This window comes from Magnolia sinica, chromosome 8 (genome assembly GCF_029962835.1).
Source record: "Magnolia sinica isolate HGM2019 chromosome 8, MsV1, whole genome shotgun sequence".
NCBI classification, from domain to species: Eukaryota; Viridiplantae; Streptophyta; class Magnoliopsida; order Magnoliales; family Magnoliaceae; genus Magnolia; species Magnolia sinica.
In genome coordinates, this window is record NC_080580.1 from 49,762,093 (window position 1) to 49,776,813 (window position 14,721).

The 14,721-nt window shown below is 36.7% G+C and overlaps 1 protein-coding gene across 8 annotated transcripts in view; it reads right to left on the reverse strand.

Annotated features, from left to right (window-relative positions):
- LOC131253301 (uncharacterized) overlaps positions 1-14,721 on the reverse strand; it is a 145,370-nt gene that overhangs the window by 87,151 nt on the left and 43,498 nt on the right. For all 8 annotated transcript variants that reach the window (XM_058254255.1, XM_058254256.1, XM_058254253.1 and 5 more), the window contains exon 10: positions 3,151-3,219. In XM_058254255.1, the coding sequence (XP_058110238.1) occupies positions 3,151-3,219 (69 nt within the window). The remainder of the gene's footprint in view (positions 1-3,150; positions 3,220-14,721) is intronic.

Sequence of the window (14,721 nt, forward strand, 5' to 3'; positions counted from 1 at the left end):
GGGCCGACTCTTTCGATGCATTGATGAGGAGTCCAATACATACTGATGAGGGTCATGAGCAATGTTGTTATATGCGACCTCATATTCGCATATGTGAATTGCCATATGCATATTGCATATGCCATTATCGCATATGCCGAATGTGTGAGGATATGCAATTGCATACAGCATATGCGATCGCATATCTGCTAACTATTAGCACATTATTTTATTTTTTTATTTTTTTTTGCAAAAAATCGAACTTTAGCAAGTAGTGTAACTTGTAACTATAAGTTGTGCAAGTATATTGTTGAATGTAACGTAGTGTTAGTCTAACTAAGTTATAACTTATTGTAGTATAACTTAGTGTAACTAAGCTGTAACTTGAAACTTGTAAGTAGTGTTAGTGTTAGCGTTATAGTGCATAAATAATAAATATTAAGATGTAACTTCAAAATTGTATTTGTACAATAAATAGCCTATTGATTATTTTGTTACTTAACTATATTGTTGAATGTTGAATTTGATGTACTTCATTCATTTTTCTAACAAGTCAGAAACTAATTTTATATACATATAATTACTATATTAGTTATCTGTTAACTTAGGAATGTTTCTCCTAAATTCTTGGATTTTTCTACAATTTTTTAAAATTTTCCCCCTTATTTTTTCATTTTTTTTTCAAAAAACGTGTGTGACCGCATATGCGAATGTGCGATCGCATATGCACACAGGCATATGCGATCACACAAAACCACATATGCAGTTTGACAACATTGGTCATGAGGCATCTTCTTAGAGTACACTACAGAGTTGGGTGATGTAGAGTGATGACAATGATGAGAAGATCTTATCCCCATCTCATGGAGGAGATGGGGGTGATGACAATGCCAAGGGGGGTGATGACGGTGGTGATGGCAAGGGTGGTAATGAGAGCAACGAGGGTGGCAGCAGTTGTGACAAGGGTGGAGATGGCGATGATGATGCTCACACGATGGGTCAAAATTAGTGATTGGTTAACAAGATCACTGAAGAGGCAGACTTTGACCATGTCCCTCACGACTAAGACTATGGATCTTGTCCATCATCTTCACACAAAGTAGGGGAGCCGAGTTGGCATTTCGAGCCTCGGACGGGTAAGTAGAAGAAGGCCCCACACGGGCAGGAGTCTCTTAGAGAGAGCATGTTGTTCGCGGGCATTAATTCAAAGTAGGGAAGCACCACTTCCATCCTACCTTATGCACATGGTGGGTACTGCAGCTATGGGATGACTGACTCCAGCAGTAGGTACAGCACTCAGTCACGGCCCAGTTATAGTAATGGGCGGTCATAGGAGAGCGGTTATGGATATACATACAAAGGGGAATAACCGGGCTACTCGTATGATTGCTCATTCCTCACAAAATCACTTTGGTCAAATGATTCTAGCTCTTCAATCAATGGCTATGAAATGGACAATCCATATTGATTAGACCACAAATGGTGCCATCTTTGATTTAAACCCTACATCATGTGGGTCTCTCACCTTTGATTGCCATCCCACTAAAAAAATCACTTTGGTCAAGTGATCCCAACCATCACATGTTTGATTGTCCATCCCTCTCCTCTTTAAGAGGATAGTTGCCAATGGAAATCTGAAAACCCATATCTTTATTGGACATTGTGATTCCCTGTTTTTGGGGTATTTATATGCCCATGGGGCATTTGAATATCCAGGTATTCCAATGAAAAACAGCCCCCCAAATACAAAAATCGCACTTCAAGTGAAGATTGGCATTCCCAGGTATCCAAATGCCCTCAATCGAAATGGATCCTAAAAGATCTAGAGTTCAAAATCCCAATAGATTTGGATCAAGGCTCTAAAATATTGATATCAGTTCCCATTTCAGTCATGCCAAAAATCGATACAACGGTGGATACCGGTGTGCTGGTACTCATATCAGTCATATTAGTAAAAAGAAATCCAATCAGGAAAAAAAAAATGAAAATGCCTATTTGGATGTTTACTCTATCTTCTGTACATTTTATGCATATGCAGTGCATGTATTGGTCTAGTTTGAAGTATGGTTGTTGGTCTACCATACTAATATATTTCCTTAAAAAAAAGTTGTATTTTTTTTTTTTTGAAGGATTATGCATAAATTTTATTGAAGACAGCCTGGCAAAACCAGGACAAAGAATACAACAAGCAGCAAAATTACACAACCAACATAGAGCAGACAACGTTCATATTTTCTAAAAAAAGTTGTGTATACCAAAATAAGAAGAAAAAAAAAAAAAATTATTTTCTTGACCGACATGGTCAACCATCAAGTCTCAAGTTCACCCTACATCAGAAGATATGGTATTAGATGGGGAACTTGAAAAACTTGTTCAATAGAAATTATAACATGACAAAGGATCCAAAAGAAAAAACTTTGTAAGAGCCCTTGCATTAAAACAAATAGAGAAATGAAAACAAGCCCATATTCTCTAAAGTCATAAAGTAGCCACAGTGCCATCAAGCCATAACCTGGTTTTTGCCTTGCAGTTTGCACTTCAATCCATTACCTCCCCTTACAGGCAGTGTAATAGCTTTATCAAACTTTGAAAATGATTGTGGATCCACTTGTATACTGAAGAGCATTTCTGATGTTTTAGAAAATATTTGTTCAGAGCAGTCAAATTACGGCATGCTTCAAGTTGCAGAGCTTCAATTATTTCGGATTTTCCCTTTGATTATGGCATTAATTTTTTAAGTAGGTTTTAGTTTTTTTTTTTTTTTTTTTTTTTTTTTAAAGAGTAAGAAGAAGCAGACTAAATATCAATTCATTGACGCAACAAATATTTCCATAAAGAATGCATATGGGACACGTAGGACATAGGCTGACAACACGCTTCTGGAGATATCTGTTTTTTTCTTGCTTTTGGCTGCTATGTACATATAAATTTAAAAATTATTGTGTATCAAGTTATTTCAATGCCCTTTATATGTTTTTTTATTTATATTACTAAGATAGATCTACACATTTGAAGCTATTACTATTGTATGTGCATTTGGTGATTGTGTTGCTGAGGTCACCAAGTACTCAATAATGTAACCAATTCCCACAGTCAGTATCAATACCCTTAACAAGTATTAAAAAAGGTAAAAAAAAAAAACACAGTAATAGAATAAAGTGTCAAAATTACCTCATGATTCAAATAGTCTGATAATATATGCTTTTGTAGAAGCCCCCATGAGTCCAGCTCCAGTGGATACTGAAAGTTTCAGAAAAAGGAAACCATGCAACCAATGATCTCGTAAGTAACCCTCGTGCAAGTGGCATTATAGATGGAAAGCTCTTTAATAGCAAATAGGATGTATAAAGCAGGAATCCCTAACAATTTTTATTTTATTTTATTTTATTTTTATTTTACACACGCACACACACCCCACACACTCATGCTGGTGGAATTTCACCACCTATGGGTACTCAAACCCTTGTCCGGGAGTTGAAACTCCTGAGAGTCGACCACCCGGGCAAGAGTAAGGACCCGGAATCCCTAACATATGTCACTACAATGTATACATAAACAGATATACCTATGGGCATTTAGTTATTAATGTGTGTGCATGCACATGTGTAGAAATACTCAAAAACCAAGTAAATCTTATTGGGCAACCACTAACATTTGCATATGTGCGCAGCCCTATTATCAATCAAGATGGCAATCTTTATAGACTACTGATCACACTGATTAGATGACCATAACCATCAAACGTTGGTCCTTTCTCATATAAGTGTTTTTTAAGCCACAAAAGGAGTGATTAGATCATCTAATTGAAGTAATCCTTGAGTCTCACGCAACAAACGCTAGGCCATACCAAATGAACGGTTCTTATTGATTAATGGATCCATTTATAAGAATGAATCCAAATAACCATTTTTGCTGGAAAGTGATCAGGTGGATAGGATCCTCCTAGTGATCTACTCTAGCACAGTTTCCAATAGAGAGTGATTGGACAGCACGGATGGTCCAGATCAATGACATGGACTTCATGTCTAAATGCAAGTACACAACTAGGTCTAGTATGAGCATGTGATTCCCAGATACTTCCGTATCTTGAACATATCATGTCAGACATGACATGATACCAATACCAATACTAGATACTAGGAACTTGTAGGAGGTATTTTTAACTGCATCCTGTTGTATTAGATAAGTTACAAATTTCTAAAAATTCCATCACATGTCAAAATACATCCGTGCACTATAAAAATTGTAATATTGACAGATATATTGAACTTTGCATGTTAGAGAAGTTAAAGAACAATATCTTGTTCAATGGAACTAAAGCTTAATCATCATAATCATCATCATCCAAGCTTTCTCCCAGAGCTAAAAGTTAATCGAATGATCATGGAAACAATATGAAATTCCAGTAACAAATGGGGCACCCACATCCATATCCATATCCTGGATTTTTGAGAAATGCAGCGTCATAACCAATCTTCTTTGTATCCATTTCCTAAACAGCAACGGCATATAGGTCCCACAGAAGTAAGAGTGACAGATCAAGCCAGTCTGTTGAGTTTTCAGCTTGGCCCATCATGGGTCCAGCAAGAGCATGGACACCTACACCGTCAGATCCGGTTAGGTCAAGTCCAAAAGTTCAAGCACGATTAGTAACTGGGCCATGCTCAGATCAGCTCATTGGTCTGACTGGTCAGATCAGGTCAAGCTGGCGCCAGGCTATGATGATAATTAGTGTACATAATAACATTTCTATAGGGAAGGTATCAAATTCACTGAGGTGAACACCCAGACGTGGCATGTGCATATGATAATCCAATTTATCCTAACCAAGTGAATATGTCGTATGAAAATAACTTCAGCAATTTCATAAACGAGTTTTTAAATGGCTCAAATCGTCTCATCATAATTTTTGGAATGTAACCCTGTCATGGTTGACTCAATGCATCAAAAGGTTCAGATCATCATATACATATGCCACTTGCATAATATACAAAGTGGAAGGGCAAAAATTCCATCCATCCATCTGGATTAGATCTCCTCTTGTACGTGTCTAGCTTGTGTATCACATAATGAAGATTGAAAGAACATGAGACAGATTTAGAGATAAATTAATAAGAGAGAGAGAGAGAGAGAGAGAGAGAGAGAGAGAGAGATTTCTCATGTATCACCTCTTCTCCTTGCAAGTCTATTTAAAGGGAAAGTATGGTTACAATGGATAGGCTATACAGTTTGTTTTATCTAGCTATCCTATGACTAAGTCAAACCAGTATAGTACTCTACAGGTGTAACATAATTTAATATACATTATCGGGTATAGTGCTCCCAAGGTACACCACCCCCGGGCACAAGGTGTCCCGAATCGGATACGATACGCCTATATCGGCAGTTACGTATCGGTAACGGCCGATGCCGTTACGCGATACGGGGCCGTATCGGGCACCCCTTCGATATTGTATACGTAACGGCCTTTACGGAGCGTAACGGCCGTTACCACCCAGTAACGGCCAAACCGTAATGGTCAAAAAATGGTAACCAGTTTTTTGGCCTTTTTAAGGTCTATTTTTTCACTTTTTTACAAATTTCTTTCTTCCAAACACTTCCTCAATCAATCTTTCACTATTTTCAACCAATCTTAGCTTTATATTTCAGAGAAAAACAACGTATATTAAAGATTTTCTTGATTCGAAGCTCGGTAGGCCATTTTCCAAAAATTTCTCAAAAATAGGTATTTAAACTTTTTATCGAATGTTTTACTGTTTTAATGGTAGAATATGATGTGTTAATCATAGTAGAACATGTTAATGTGCATTTTACAGATTCTTGATGTCATTTTCTATTTTTTTATTTTTTTCTATTTACGCACTATTTTTTGCCCTTTTTTTCAAAATTTGAAAAATCATTTTTATTGAACGTTTTGTTGTTTTAATGATAGAATATGATGTGTTAATCATAATAGAACATGTTAATGTGCATTTTACAGACTCTTGGCGTCATTTTCTATTTTTTATTTTATTTTTTTCTATTTACGCACTATTTTCGGCCCTTTTTTTGAAAATTCGAAAAATCATTTTTATTGAATGTTTTGTTGTTTTAATGATAGAATATGATGTGTTAATCATAGTAGAACATGTTAATGTGCATTTTACAGATTCTTGATGCCATTTTCTGTTTTTTTATTTTTTTCTATTTACGCACTATTTTCGGCCCTTTTTTTGAAAATTCAAAAAATCATTTTTTATTGAATGTTTTGTTGTTTTAATGATAGAATATGGTGTGTTAATCATAGTAGAACACGTTAATGTGTATTTTACAGATTCTTAATGTCATTTTCTATATTTTTTATTTTTTTCTATTTACACACTATTTTCGGCGCTTTTTTTGAAAATTCGAAAAATCATTTTTTTATTTAATGTTTTGTTGTTTTAATGATAGAATATGATGTGTTAATCATAATAGAACATGTTAATGTGCATTTTACAGATTCTCGATATCATTTTCTATTTTTTTTATTTTTTTCTATTTACGCACTATTTTCAGTGCTTTTTTTGAAAATTCGAAAAATCATTTTTTATTGAATGTTTTGCTATTTTAATGATAGAATGTGATGTGTTAATCATAGTAAAACATGTTAATATGCATTTTACATATTCTTGATGTCATTTTCTATTTATTTTTTTCTATTTAAGCACTATTTTTGGCCCTTTTTTTGAAAATTCAAAAAATCATTTTTTATTGAATGTTTTGCTGTTTTAATGGTAGAATATGATGTGTTAATCATAGTAGAACATGTTAATGTGCATTTTACAGATTATAGTTTTCATTTTATATATATTTTTTAATTTTTTTTATTTTCAAATTAGTGACCTTATGTTTTTATTTTCTTATATTGGACAAGTTTTGGAGCTTCTTAGGGTTTAGAACATAAAATCATCTTTATTGATTAGATTATGAAACTGTATATAATATTATAAATTTAGAATAGCGAGGGTGTCGAGTAGACTGGACTCACAGTCTCACATAAACATAGGTCATACACTCATACTCATATCTAATCTATATCTAATTATCTAGTATCTACTTAAACCTAAAGAAATGTCTGGATTTGGCCAACAAGTGAGGATAGTGGATGGCAACATTGTCAAAGGGTTGGTGGTACTAGGCACCAAATGAAGTGCAACTATTGTGATAAACTAGTGACTGGTGGAATTACCCATCTTAAACAACATTTGGTACATCGAAAGGGTCAAGTTGCGGGATGTACTAGATTACCGAAAGAGATAATGATTTTAGTGCAAGATAGTCTGGATGAGTCAAAGGGTAAACGTGCTACTGTACAAAAGAAGAAAGATGATATTTTGGATGCAGCTCGACAGGAGGTGTTTGGTCCTGAATATATGGGCGTTCGTGATGAAGATATTATTGATTCTAACAAAGATTCAGATCGGGAATTAACTATAGCTATGAGAGAGAGCTTGCGTCTAGCTCGTGAAGAGGAAGAACGTCGCCGCATGACAGCGGGGGGCAGTGGGATTGGGACTGGGACTGGGACTGGGAGTGGGACTGCTTCTTTAGGTGGGAGTGGGGGGGGTAGGTTTGGTGGGTTAAGACATGTGTTTGGGAGTCGACGACAAACATCTTCACATGATACCCCTATACGTTTGGATGAAGAAGTAAATGAGCCTAAGAGACCCTCTATTGATCTAATCCTGTTTAGGAAAGAATCAACTAAACAAAAGAAGATAAAACAAATATAGAGTAGAACTTTCGTTGAGAAGCTAGGTAGAGCAGCAGCAAAGTTATTTATACATGCCAACATACCTCCTAACACGGTCAATTTTCCATATTGGCAGGTGGTAATTGATGCAGCAGCAGAAGCAGGTGAAGGAATAAAAGCTCCCATGGCTAAGGAGATTAGAGGGAAATGGACAGATGCAAAGTATGCGGATGTGAAAGCATACGTAGCTACCTTTAAACCTATATGGTAAGTCAGTGGATGCACGATCATGTGTGATGGTTGGACTGGCCCAACCAGACGTAGCATGATCAACTTCATGCTGTACTGCCACTTAGGAACTATATACCACAAGTCAATTGATGCCTCAGAGGTAACAAAAAATTCTACTTATATTACTGGACTAATGGATAAAGTTGTGAAAGAGATAGGAGAGGAGAATGTAGTGCAGATTGTGACAGATAATGAAGCATCATATAAGCTTGCAAGACATATGTTGATGAATAAGAGAAAACATCTTTTTTGGTCACCATGTGCTACCCATTGTATTGATCTTATATTGGAAGATATTGGGAAGAAGAAGAATGTTAAGGAAATGGTCGAAAGGGCAAGAGAAGTGACGACGTTTATTTACAACCATAATAAAGTAGTCGCAATAATGAGAAAGTTCATGAAAGGACGAGAGTTGTTGAGGCCTGTGGCTACTAGATTCGCAACAAACTTTATAGCATTAGAGCGTTTATTCCAGCATAGGGGAGAGTTGAGTGAGATGTTCGCTTCACGAGAATGGCTCAACACAAAACATGGGTAGAAGACATCAGGGACACTGGTTGAAGTTGCAAACACCATACAGGACAACAAATATTGGAAGAGGGTCAAGTCAATCCTAAAGGTGACAGAGCCACTGATGAGGGTACTCCGTCTTGTTGAAACGGACGAAGCACCTACCATGGACTTCCTATACGATGCCATGGATAAGGCAAAGTTGGCAATTCAATGTGATTGTAGAAGCTGAGAGTCTTATTGAAGGATGATCGAAAGGAGATGGACAAGACAACTCCATCACGATCTTCATACAGCAGGTTACTACCTAAATCCTAGGTACAGATATGCCCAATCATTTGTTGCGGATGATGAAGTTTGTGTCGGGCTAAAGAACGTGATAAAGAGATAAGAGCCTAACTTAGATATGCAAATAAAGGCACAGAATGAATTAGATACATTTAAAAACCGCCTGGGTAGCTTTGGAGATGCTCTTGCATACAGGCAGTATCTAGGTTGCAACCGGCCGAATGGTGGATTAATTTCGGAGAGAGTACGAAGGTTCTCCAAAAAATTACAATAAAAGTTTTAAGCTAGACAACATCTTCCTCTAGCTGTGAAAGGAATTGGAGTTGTTTTGCGCTTATTCATTCAAAGAATAGGAATAGATTGCAGACTAGGACATTAGATAGACTTATCTTTATACACTACAATATAAAACTAAGAATGCGACGACATCATAGGAGCATTACAACTGCCGATGACATAGACTACTGTCCAATAAACGTGGACAATATTTATGATGAGGATGACCCGCTTCTACCTTGGTTGGAAATAAGAGAAAAGCAAATTGAAGAGGATAGTGAAGAATTGAAAATTGATGACCTAGAAATATGCAGAGCGCAACAAGAGAGTCATGCAGATGTGTTGGACCCAGTAAGAGGGGCAGCATTTATGCCAAGTACGGGTACGGCTCAAGATCAACAAAAGAGTACGAGCAGTGGTAGCGTGACCGTGTCGGATGATGGTGATGACCCCCTTACTCCTGGTGCTGGCACTTCTGGTGTTGCTCAGCGCCCTATACAGTCGTCTACAGATCGCGACGCCGATAAACATCGACAAGGGAGTACACGAGGTCGGACTTATGAGTATACCGAATCACAATACAGCCAGCAGGAGAGTACATCTAGTGGTGCACTGGGTCCGAAAGGTCCGGAACATCAGCAGGCTCATGGTCCTAGTTATTATGATGGATATTCTTATGGTTAATTGGATTATGATTATGGTGGTCATACTGAGCCTATTCCATCACATTCATATTAGAGTAGTCCTCCCGATCAATATCCATATGATTATAGATATCCAGATCCAAATCCAAGTTACTCATCACAGCAAACGTACTCACAATCTCAAGATTCTCAACAGCCTGAGTACGGGCACCAGTGTGACCATTCGACGGGCACTGGTGGATATCCTTACTCGGGGTCAGTGTTGTTGCCTAGTCAGGATCAGTCATCCTCTAGTTTCGTTGATCTAGTATTTCCTTCTGGCGCTGGATATTATGGATATGCAGCACCTACACCTATTGGACAGTCTCAGCCTGATGATGACGATGATGTGGAGATCGAGCAACCACAAAAAAGCAGATTTTCATTTTGGTGGTGACTTGTGATTGTAAGTATATATTTATATTAAGGTAAGTATTTGCAGCAGACAGCTCACAGCAGTATTATTGCAAGAAGCCAAGCACACACTTGACACTGCTGAACTTGTATTTAAAATAGCTCCCCTGACAACCAATCAACTAATCCTTAATCAAGTTGCAGGGGAGTATATCAGACACTACTATTTTTTATTTTTTATTTTAATATTCTTGACTTGAGGATGACAGATCATAGACAGGAATCATAGTCACATCCACAAGTATGTTCGAGAAATTCCTTAAAAATAATTACAAACACCTAATGTAAGATATTTTCATATTACATTCATTCTAATATATCTATTATTGATAGTAGATAATTAGAAAATTAAATATATGAATTTTGTAGTCAAATTTAGGTTATCTGGTTCATAAATTCATCAGACAGTCCGATACAACTTCTCACCAAAGAGTGGACCATCACACCACCATAAACATGTTCCAATTTATAAATGAATGCATATTTGAAATGCTTAAAATATTCCAGATTTAATCCATATTTTTTTGGCAAAAAAAAAATTTGCGCCGTTACGGGCCGTTGCGCCCCCATATCCGTATTGGTATCGAAGGGCACCGTTACACCAACCAATACCGATACGGGATACCTTGCCCGAGCAGCAACTGATGCATGGATATCATTTATGCCAAGCTTGATATAAATGGTCATGAGATGAACTGTAAACGTGGCTTTGGTAAAGATATCTGCTAACTGATCTTCGGAACAAATAAATGGTGTGTGAAGAAGTTTTGCGGCCAATTTCTCTCAAATAAAATGACAATCAACTTCTATATACTTGGTTCGTTCATTAAAGAATAGATTCGATGTAATATGTATGGTAATTAATTATCACAATGTAAAGGTATGGAGGAAGATGTTGTATATCCCATATCCTAAAGGATAGCCTTCACCCATATCAGTTCACAAGCAACATGAGCCATTGCACAACACTCAGCTTCAACAGAGGAGTGAGCAACAACAAATTGTTTCTTGCTTTTCCATGTAACATGATTCCCCAACAAAAGTGCAATACCCTAGAGTGGAGCAATTATCCAAAGAAGAACCAGCCCAATCAACATCACAAAACCCATTGATATTCAAGTGTCCATGATTCGAATTAAAAAATAAAATAAAATAAAAACACAACCAGATGCAGCTTTCATATAACAAAGTATTTGATAAACTGCTTCAAGATGATGACAACAAGGTCATTACATGAAGTGACTTACAATACCGACAGCATAGGAGATGTCTGCATGAGTAAAAGTGAGATAGATCAAAGGTGTGTTTGGAATATTGAGTTCCACGATATTAGGCGGTAAAGTTGTCATCATTACAGAGGACACATCATTACAACCGTTTTCTGTAGAATTCAGGAGCAACGGATCCTTTTTATTATTTTTTTATTTTTGTGGAGAGATTTTAAACACCGTATACGTTCTAAATCACTTTCATTCGTTTAGTAAATGCACCAGAATAAAGTATGATGCATAAAGAAATTATTCGATACACAACCCTATCTGATTGTTGTATCATGCACCAACCCTATCCGCTTGTTTAGCAAATGCATAAATGCATATTTCATTCACATAATATCATACACCAACAACATATCATACATGTATAGCTCATGCATCGTGACATACGAAGGACATGGCCACACTAAACGCATCCGGATTGAGGCCAATACACTATACTTAGTAAGGGCATTCGGCAGCAATATATGATTTCCACCTGTAGAAACAAAATCATCTTTGCGCACCCCACATCTGCCATGCCACCGTCATATATAAGGTTGAAAGATGCCAAATGCCCTTTTATCCACACAAACCAACTTCCTCATCATAGAAATAAGAAATATTTAGTCCCTATCCAGCGATCAAGACTGTTTATGTCAAATGACAAATGTTCTCAACCATGCATGTTGATAGGTTGACTAATTCAGACGCATGCAACAACTCTTTCTTCCAAGTCATAGGAAGTATCGACGGATTACATTTTAAGTCTGGAAGATGTACTTGAGGTTGATGATGAGAGTGACGAATGGTCACGGCTTCGAAGGAGATCCCAAACTTGATGTCCCAAAGTACCTGTTAGTTCAAGAAATGGGATCTCCAGTTGCTGGAGACAGGAAATTCATATGAGAAAACATAAGTAGACAAGCCTCTACTTTAGCTTCCAAAGATAACGGTACATGAAGAGCCATTTGAATCCCATCAAAGTCTGCATTGAATCCCTTACCAACTAATAGGGGTGTGAGACAACTTTCTCTAAGGAACTCAGAGAGTTCGATCCTAGCTCAAGATGAATGCTGGCGACATGCTTAACACATGCAAGTCGGACGGGAAGTGGTGTTTCCAATGGCGGACATGAAATCCCTAGACATTCTACTACATCTGACTATTGACTAAATTCTAAATCACTAAGCCAAAAAAAATAAAAATAAAAATAAAAATAAAAATAAAAAAACAAATTAACAAATTAACAAAAAACAAAAAACAAAAGGAGAGAAAATGGGTGAGACCACTTCTTTGATTATATTAATTTAATAATCTTTGGAGGAGATCCTAAACACGACATCCCAGAATACATGTCAGTTACAAAGTAAGTAAAGAGATTTCAGTTGGCTATTGTAATAATCCTATCATAGGTTTACCTAAAGTAGAACATGCATGACCCAATCTACATTGACAACCCTGAAAATTGTCATGCATGCACTCAATGCCTTCTTTACTGAATCAAAGAAAGAGTCGATGCTTTCTATGCAGTTGCAAACGTTCTTGAGCTTGTTGATGATAGTGTTGTAGTCACTTGGATGTGAGAAGATATCTAACCTACCTTCTGCAACCAACACACCATTGCCAGCAAGGAGATCATACCAAAATGGCTAATCTGCTTCATGTTAATCGGTGATAGGAAGAGAGATGAATCCAAGATAATGAACCTCGCCTCTAGGGTACTTCATCAAAACAGTTGTAACAGAACCTGTGAGATATCTTGTGAAGATCTTTTGATGGAGGGTGCTCTATTATATAGATGCAAGCAATGTTTTCCATATCATTATCGCATAGTGCATTGCTTGCACCCTTGGGATACGGATACATATCAGTTATCGTGTGGGAATCAATTGTATCATGTAATGTATCGTTGTTGCTGGCAACCATTGGAAAATTGGTCGAATTTTTCAATGAAACTTTAGGGATTGTTAAAAAAGACATTAATACACACTTAAAAATCAAAACATCACAAAAAACAAGCTCACATAATAGGTTTTCTTTGTATGGGGTCCTAGTCTATGCGTTGTTTGACTGAACTGAAGCAAGTATATTCAAAGTCTATTCATATAATTTACAAATGTAAGAAGACTTGTATGAAAACACAACCAATACATTCAAAAGCAAAAGAAGAGGTAGAAAACTAAAAATATACTGTGAACAATTAGTATGGCTATGGCTCAGACCCACAGAGTTGCATGAAAGCACAAAATCATCATTACATCTCGATGGGGCTAGGCATAGTATTGCTGCTCCACAAGTCAACAATATTATGCCTAGGTCATTGTAGAATAATTCTAGGGAAGATGCTCTCAAACATAATGCTGGTACTCATCCTCTCCAATTTGTGAAATTTTGGAAAATTTTCAATTTTTTCCCAATTTTCAACAAATCAACCCATCTTCTCTCAAATCTCAAAATTAGACTATACATGATGATGATTTCATTAAACACTCCTGAATGCTCTAAAATGGGGACCAATTGACTGCTAATCGAAGCATAAATTCGAAAAAAAAAAATTAACATTTTTAATTAAACCTATTGATTATATATGTAGCAAGAATAACAACTTCAACCTCCAACTTACCAAGGCGAAAGCAGGCAACAACAACTACTAGATACAACAACGGCTACCCGAACCTAAAGTTGAGTTGCACTACCTCCTACCTAGGCTAGAAGTACTTGACTGCCATGTGTGGTTAACAGTAGAAAGACAGGAATGGAGGAAGCCATTTATTGTTGTAGTTTAGTGATGATTTGATATCTTGGGTCTCGATCTACAGTAGTGCTTAAATTAGTAAAAGCTTTGTTCTTTAGTTCTTTTGGGTGAAGATGAGGATGAAGATTGAAGAACCCAAATGACATATTTTCCCACAATTTGTATAGGCTACAGCGGAGCTTATCTTCGTCACATTTCCTCATCCAAATGCTTGCCCTTTAGAAACTTTAAAGTCTATCATTGAGGCCGACAGTCTCTTCCAGATCCTTGCCCTTGCATTGTACTTGTACACTTGTATTTGAAGTTGTAAGTTCTAACTTGTAACTTTTACTTGTAGGCTTGCTTGTACACTTGTAGCTTGTACTTATAAGAAACTTGCAAGTTGTAAGTTCTAACTTGTAACTTTTAGTTGTAGGCTTGCTTGTACAATTGTACAATTGTAGCTTGTACTTACAAGAAACTTGCAAGTTGCAAGTTCTAACTTGTAACTTTTAGTTGTAGGCTTGCTTGTACACTTGTACAGTTGTAGCTTGTACTTATAAGAAACTTGCAAGT